The sequence below is a fragment of the Nansenia antarctica genome (assembly GCF_963989245.1).
Source record: "Nansenia antarctica genome assembly, chromosome: 3".
NCBI lineage: Eukaryota > Metazoa > Chordata > Actinopteri > Argentiniformes > Microstomatidae > Nansenia > Nansenia antarctica.
The window spans coordinates 82,336,843-82,345,582 of record NC_137688.1 but is presented as its reverse complement, the minus strand read 5'-3'; the positions used below and the strand labels follow the sequence as shown (position 1 = coordinate 82,345,582).

The window sequence follows — 8,740 nt, the reverse complement described above, 5'->3', positions numbered from 1 at the left end:
GTCTTCCCTTCTTCAATGACGTTCAACAACTTGGCTAATGAAAGAACAGAAACTGAGCTTTTAATGCTTCCGGAAAGATCTTGTGTTGTGTTTTTCTGTTTTTTTTTCTAGTTTGCCTTTAAGTAAGTCTGCGGCAGGAAGGAGAATTAGTCCAAGGAACCGGAAAAAGAAATATGCAGGAGACATTTCCGCGAGACGAGTCCCCAAATCGTTCCCAAAGTTTCTCTCTCCATTTTCTTTCCCTGGTCGTCTCTCTCTCTCTCTCTCTGTGTTCAAGTCCGAGGGCTGTTCGTCCAGGGGAGAGAGACGGTGTAATGGCTATATTCTTTAAGCTGCCATCTTTCAGCGAGGCTTATTCTGCAGGGTCCTGCTCCATTTGCCACTGGGCCGAGGGGCGATTAGATTACACTGATGTTTGTCTTCATGGTAACAGAAATACCAACTGGCCAACTGGGAGTTAAAGGAAAAGGCTCTCTGGCGACGTGTTAGAGAGACCAGCCTGTTGGATCATATCATCACACACGTACTGTACATACATGTGCACATGACACACACACACACAACACACACACATACACATGTGCAAATACGCACACACATACACATATATACACACAGACAACACACACACACACACATAAACAGACAACACAGACAACACACACACAGACACGTGCAAACACATGCACACACACACACACACAGACAACACAGACAACACACACATGCACACACACAGACACATGTGCAAACACACGCACACACACACACACACACACAGACAACACAGACAACACACACATGCACACACACAGACACATGTGCAAACACACGCACACACACACACACACATACACACAGACAACACACACACACACACACAGACAACACACACACGCACACACACAGACAACACACACACACACACACACACACACACACACACACTGAAGACTGCTTAGCTGTGCAGCCCTGTGTGGTTATTGAATGTGACGTGTGTGATTTAGCGTCGGCCTGCTCATTCAGCCCGTCTCCTAGGCTCCAGGCCCGGGGATTAGCGGGGGCGTGAAGGGTCACCACATCAGGGTCTGAGAGGAGCGAACCTGAGGGGGCTTCTCCCAATAGGGGTCATGCATGGAGGACCGTTTCATTTCATACCCAAATGAAGGCCTCTTACAGATCAGCTCACACTTCCTGGTTTCCAAGGCCTCTGGGTCAGCCAACCCCCGAGCCCCCCCCCTGCACCCCCATAGCAAGCCACCCCCTGCCCCCACCTCCCCCAGACCGACCCAAATGTCCTCCCACACAGTCCCTTTGCGCCCCACGAGGGGTCAAAGGTGAGGAATCACTCATTCTCCGTCTTCACCGACACGAAAAGAAAGAAAAAAGCAGGCCTGCTCAGAGCTCTGATGTCCAAGAACCCAAACAAGGAAAACTCTTCATTCAGAATGACAGCGACTGTGTGTGAAGGACAGACTCGATCGGCCGGTACGATAGTCTCAAGATTAGACTCCAGATAGCCAGGACTAGCCGACAGACGGAACGTTCTTAGACCCAAACGCGGTGGCGGGGTGTCTCGTGGTCTTGTGGGGGCAGCGGGTAGCGTTTATGTCTGTCCAGATCAGATGGCCCCCTCCATTTGCATCTATCCCCATCGGTCCTGCCACACGCACCAATGACACTGAATGGGGGCGGGGCGGCAGGACAATGGCCTCCCGAGTTCATTCATCTCCATACGTCAACAGGGAACCGGAGAGGGGGGGCTTTAGGAGTGAAACACACCGGCCATTTAAGAGTTTTAAGAGCCCGAGCCGCTCAACATGAGCCAGCTCTGTCCTGACACGCAGAGATACCTTCTACTTGACTGTATTACGACTTACGTGACTTATTTGACTTTATTCTATTATTGTTGCGTTTGTGTCCTGCTGCAATGCCGACGTCGAAGAACTTCCAAGAGTCTACGAATGTTACTCTTGTGTCTGTGTACGTTGGATGTCATAAAAGCAATTCGGAATCTGATTCTGATTAGCAGCCCAAGTTCAATATGTAAGTACAAAACAGTCTATTACAGGAATGGTTCATCCTGGTGAATTATTTGGATGCCGATGGACTTAACCCACAACACAAAATCCCACCAAAGACAACCGGGCAAGGCAATCACCATCACCATCACCGTTCCACGCTGTCCAATGCACATTAAAACGATAAGATGATAAGGGTAATTGAACAAGAAAGATCAAAGATCAGAGATCAAACAAGAACACAATTGGTACAATTAATATTTGAATAAAAAAAGACTGGTAATAGTACAGAAAAGGGCACAATTAGAAGAAGAATATCAACGCTCCAATTAAGGTTATTATTTTTGATTGACTGGGGAACATTCTCTGTGGAACCCACCATCTGTGAGCCTTTACAGTTAGATAAATCTGAAATGAAATAATTATGGCAAATTAATGGGTGTAAAAGTCACAAAATGATCTGCTAAGGATGATTTCCTACGTTTAATTAGAAGGGAAGAAGGACGTGACTAAACAACCAGAATCCTTTTAGCAGACAAGCAGGGAGGGGAGAAATAAAGGGGTAGAGAGAGAGAGAGAGAGGGGGGGAAGAGACACAGAGAAAGAAGAGAAGAAGGAAACGAAAGAAAATGAAGAAAGGAAGAACGAATCAAGCTTTGTTTTCGAGACTTGGGACCAGTCATCGAGAGAGACGGTTAACTGAGCACAGAATATTAAAACAGACAAATCCTGTCACATAAATCTGATATTATATTACTGTGTGAAATCGAAAACAGGCGCAATTGATTAGATCCATTGCAGATTTCGAGAACAAAGATAACACCATCAGATAAGGATTTCCGCTATGGCTCCAAATCAAACCTAATCAAAGTCCGACCGAAATGACTATCACATTAAACACATGTGATTACTCAACATGATCTCAGCGGATGGAATGTGAGTGATATGATGCCGTTATCACCCAAAAAAACTGCTCATTTTCGATGCAAGAGACAGTAAATAGAGTCGGGCTGACAAGGGTGTGTTGCTGGGTTGTATATTTAAGCTCCCTTGCACACCTGATAGCTGCCTGACAGCCTGCCAGTCCTGGGCCCTATTCAGACGCAGACACTCTGGAAAAACAAAGAGGAAAGAGAATAACTGAATAGCTAATGAAACTGACACGCGTGTTGATTTGTTTTGTTGCTCCCCATCCGAATATCTCTCTAACTCTGCATCCTCCCTGAGGAAAGGGAGAACCGCTAACGTATAAAAACACAATTTAAGAGATGGATAGGTGGGGGAAAAAAGGGTGTTTTACCACATATTTAACTTCAATGGAATGACATTGTCTCGAACAAATATAGACATACGCTGCGGAGAGAAACACAAAAGATGGCACTTTTTTTTGTTTATTTTCTTTTGGTCTCCGACTTCGTCGAAAGTGACTTGATATTTTTGGATGATCTTATTTGAAAATAATTCAACATAACATCTTAAAAACGCTCTCCGGAACGTTCCGCGTTCTCTCCCACCTTCCCAGAAGGCAGTGCCGAACAGGAACAGGTGTGATGCCGCTGATCAGCGAGGATTCTAACAGGAAATCACCTGTCTCCCCGCCTGAGAGAGCCGGAACACCTTACCGGGAGAGGTGTTAATTAAAAAAAAGAAAATAAACGTTTACACCAGGATAAGCTGCTCTGGTTCTTCCTGCAGTTCCAGGTGGGCTTGGCAGACAGTCTGGACAGAGACAGGAGCAGCAGTCTAATTGTCATGGCCTTTCACAGGTGGGCCCACGGCACCCTCTCTCTCCACCACAGACTTTTAAAAAAAAAGGGCCGCATGTCGGCAATTCTCAAGCCGCGCAAATGAGCAAAAAAGCTTTTTTCCTTTTTTTTTGGTATGACACACCATTTGAAAGCTTACAATCTGCACTTTCATAATCTGGAAACGGAAAAATGACCATGCCCTACTTGTGGATGTTTTAACCAGACCCTGTCACATGTGCTCACACTCTCAGGGGCCATTATGCCCTTCTCATAACTGTCCTTCTGACAGAACCGTAAAACTGCAGACAGAAACGTGTTATATAATGTGGTGACTGGGGAAGCAGTTTCACGTTTATTTCAAGCGTACGTATATTAGAAACCTAGAAAAGCAGTTTCAGAGAGTGTGTGTTTGAACGTGATTGATGTTGTTCAATACAAAGAACCAGACAAACAGATAGAAGTCATTATTATATATGAAACAAAACCACTAAAAGCACAAAAATGTCCCGAAGCACATTCAAACCCGCCAAGTTGAAAAGCCGCACCAGGACCCCCACAGATCTCCCCCCCGCCCCCCCCAGACGTCATCACAGCTGAGACACCGGCGGCCACATCCCCTCACCTCTGCTGCCTCTCACACACAGGCCTCCCACGGTACAGCTCTGCCTTGCATCACAAGCCATGTGTGTGTGTGTGTGTGGGGGGGGGGAGTGGCAAGAGTGACTCACACACACACACACACACGTATGCACGCACCCACACATGCAAGTGTAAGCATACACACACACACAGTGTATTGGGTCATGGGACCACATGGTATTGTTCTTTTCAGTGTGTCATCCCTCCAGCTGTGTTAGACCTGTGGTATTTATTGAGGTGAGGTGAGGGGGGTTGGGTGTGGGTGTGTGTGTGTGTGTGTGTGTGTGTGGGCATGTGTGTGTGTGTGTGGTTGTGTGTGTCTTTCTCTCTCATCCGGTGCCAGCGGAGAGGCTCGGCAGAGTGTTTACGTTTGGGAGCAGGAAGAAGAGAGAAGGGAAACCGGTCCCAGACACACACACACACACACACACACACATCGCCACAGTCGTCACATGACCAACAACGCCCCAAGTAAGGGTTTGGAGCGACACAGAATCACTGTCACCGTTTCAATGATTCAACTGCGGTTTCGGTGTAGGGAGATTAGCCTCGAGACGCATTAGGAGTTGGATGTGAAGGCTGGTGTCTGGGTCATCTGTTAGCTGTTACCCCATATGAGCCCAGGACAATAAACACAGTGACCGCCACCACAGCAGCGGTCTGCAGATGTGATCCAGGGTGACGTCAGCAGGCTAAAGTTAGCCCCCTGCCGCTTAGGCGTGGGTGGCCCGGCGCCGGAGGGGCCTTCCCACTGCCACTCGGCCAGTCCGGCCCTAGCCTAGCCTAGCGTATGTTAGCCCAGCCTAACTTAGCCTAGCCTAGCGTATGTTAGCCCAGCCTAACTTAGCCTAGCCTAGCGTATGTTAGCCCAGCCTAACTTAGCCTAGCGTATGTTAGTCCAGCCTAACTTAGCCCAGCCTAGCGTCTGTTAGCCCAGCCTAACTTAGCCCAGCCTAGCCCATGTGAGCCTAGTCCATCTTAACTCAGCTTACCCTAGTCTAGCTTGGCACAGTTCCTCTCCTCCAACCCCCCTGTTGGCTACTGCAGACAAACAGGCAGACAGGCAGGCAGGCAGACAGACAGACAGACAGGCAGGCAGGCAGACAGACAGGCAGACAGGCAGGCAGACAGGCAGACAGACAGGCAGGCAGGCAGGCAGGCAGGCAGGCAGGCAGACAGACAGGCAGGCAGACAGACAGACAAACAGACAGGCAGACAGACAGACAGGCAGGCAGGCAGGCAGACAGACAGACAGGCAGACAGGCAGGCAGACAGGCAGGCAGACAGGCAGACAGACAGGCAGGCAGACAGACAGACAGGCAGACAGACAGGCAGGCAGACAGGGCTCTTTCCCAGCCTCTCTCCTTCCCTCTCAACAGCTAATGGTTTCCATTAGAGCCCAACCACAGTCTACCCTCACCACACTGTACCCCAGCTGTGGGCACGGATGCTCTCTCACTCTGTCTCTCTCTGTCTTCCCTCCCTCCTTCCTTCTCCTCCTCCTCCTCCTCCTCCTCCTCCTCCTCCTCCTCTCCCTCTCCCTCTCTCTCTGCCTGTTGTTTCTCTAAGCCAGTGTTTCCCACAGTGTGGCTTGTTTGAGGCGAGCAGGACTCCTCTGTCTCTGGATCTGTCTGTGTGTGTGTGTGTGTGTGTGTGTGTGTGTGTGTGTGTGTGTGCGTCTCTGCGTGCGTGCGTGCTTGCTTGCTTAAGTGTGTGCGTATCTGCGTGCGTCTGTGCGTACGTCTATGCGTGCATATGTGTATGTGTGTGTGTGTGTGTGTGTGTGTGTGTGTGTGTGTGCGTCTCTGCATGCGTACGTGCTTGCTTGCTTAAGTGTGTGCGTATCTGGGTGCGTCTGTGCGTACGTCTATGCGTGCATATGTGTATGTGTGTGTGTGTGTGTGTGTGTGTGTGTGAGTGTGTGTGTGTGTGTGTGTGTGTAGCGTGCTGTGTGTGTATGTCATCCTACTCTCGAGGTCCATGCAAAGCGTCCCGTCTCACACACACACACACACACACACACACACGCACACGCACACGCACACGCACACGCACACGCACACACACGCGCACACGCACACACACACACACACACACACACACACACACACACAAACCTTTTGTATACAACGGATAGATCCGGTCCATTGTCTCTATTGGTCCAGTTTCTCTATTCTCTATTGGTCAGCCGTGCGGACATCCATGCTATACGCGCGGCTAAAATGTATACGTTACCGTTATCGAAGTTACATTCTTACCGTTGCTTAGCAATCGATAAACAACTGTTCCCGAGGATGAATACACTTACGATAAAACAGAGTTCCCGTTAAAATGCATTCATTCAAAGTTTGTCTCGTCTTTCTTTTCGTGAAATATTGATAGATAACCACCTAACCACCCCGCTAGCTGTGTGCGATATCCACGATATACCACGGCTTCCTCGTTCCATAACACTTCAATCCGCTTGTTAAGTCTGACGTCAAAAGTGACGTTTAGCCATTTCCGGATCCAAACCAGAAATTCCCCGCTCCAGAGTACCTGTGAACTACAGCGGTAGAATGACAGTTTAATCGTTTTTTAGACTCGGATCTATTCATTCAACAAGGGACACAGCACTTTCCCGTTTTCTCCATATTGTCAGGGTATTTGAGCCTCGGAAAAGCGCTATATAAATATAATTAATTATTATTATTATTTCGGCATTTCGAAGACAGCGCCTCAGCCAACGTTGGACCCGGAAACACGTCACGACTTAACAAGCGGATAAGGCCTACTACTAGATGATGAATGAATCATTTACAACGCCACATACTTACACACGTATGATTGTGTTTCACCGGTGGCGGAGAGCCAGATGTTTAGACGTGTTACGACGCTACACGCTTTAAATAACTAACTGGAAACATGGAGTGAGGTGTGCCTCTGCGGAGTCTTTGAAGACAAACAGCACGTTTGGTGTTTGATGCTCACAGAGTGTTCCAGCCATGCGGAAGGAACACAGGTGTTGCGCCTTGTCAATAATTACCGCCTATACGTTTCCCCCTCCCTCCCTCCCTCTCCTCACGGTGTGTGTGTCAGTGTGCATGTGTGTGTGTGTGTTTGAGCGCGCCAGTGTGAGTGTGTCTGCACATGCACATGTGTATGTGTGTGTGTGTGTGTGTGTGGTCCCATATGGTGTGTAGATGGGCGTTTGGACAGGTGACAACATGTCATTGTCACCTTATTTGAAAAGAGAGAGACATGCAGTGAATTCCCTCAGCATATGCTAGCGACACGCTAGCGTAGGAGATAAGGTAGAACCCCGAGTCTCTCCACAGAGGCCAGCCAAAAGCGTTTTTTACTCGCCAGCTTTCACCCCCCCCCCCCCCAGAGGTGCCCGGCGGTGGTGGAGTGTGTGTGGAGTGTGTGTGCCAAGGCTTACGAGGCAGGCCAGCTTAGCGCTCAAAGCCGCGGCGTTTCGCATCCTAGCGAACGAGGCCGTTTGAATTCCCGCCGTCGGGCTTTCTAGTCTCCTGAGCTCCCGTGTGATCTCCGGTTGTGTTTACATCCTGCGGGTTCGCGAGGTTGCGAGCTGACGGCGACACGAGCGCACGCGTCGAAACAAACCGGGACGCCGCTACGACGCCACCCACCGAGGACGTTCGCTCGCTAACGGAAGCACTCGGGATGACGGAGAGAAATAGGACGCCACGTCCCTTCCGACCTCCACCGCTCCATCTTAACATGACAACATACCCCGTTTCGCTTTCACACTTCCATGGTAAATGGGAAACGGACTGCACTTATACAGCGCCTTTATCCAGAAGCGCTTTACAACGGCCTCTCATTCACCCATTCACACACCCATTCACACACCAATGGCGGCAAGCTACCATGCCAGGCGCCGGCCCGGCCCGCTCACTGGGAGCGTCTTGCCCGAGGACACTTCGCCATGTGGACACTTCGCCGGGGCTCGAACCGCCGATCTGCCAACCTTGCGATCATTAGACTTTCCTCCAAGACTTTACACGGCAGCGAGTGCATATATTTCTCGGTATACACAGTCCCGGTGGGAATCGAACCGACAAACCGTAGCGTTGTTAGCGCCACGCTCGAACCGACCGACCGAGCCACAGAGGACCATCTTCCGCACGTAACCGACACAGAAACACGCCGCTCCGTGGCCTTCCCACCTCCGCCACCGCCTCCGTCTTCCTCCTGTCACCAACGCTCCCCTCGCCTACTCTCCTCTCACTCCTCCCCTCCCTCCCCTCTCCCCCTCCCTCTCTCTGCTCTCCCTCTCCTCTCCCTCCCCTCCTCTCCTCTCCTCTCCCCTCCTCTCCTCTCCTCTCC

At 50.0% G+C, this 8,740-nt stretch overlaps 1 protein-coding gene across 1 annotated transcript in view; it reads left to right on the top strand.

The window, feature by feature from the left end:
• Window positions 1-1,162: 1,162 nt before the first annotated feature.
• LOC308154512 (protein Jumonji-like) overlaps window positions 1,163-8,740 on the top strand; it is a gene marked incomplete at both ends in the record, with an annotated part of 14,223 nt that continues 6,645 nt past the window's right edge. The window contains 2 exon segments of the mRNA XM_080527659.1: window positions 1,163-1,337; window positions 3,544-3,566. Of these exon segments, the coding sequence (XP_080383785.1) occupies window positions 1,163-1,337; window positions 3,544-3,566 (198 nt within the window).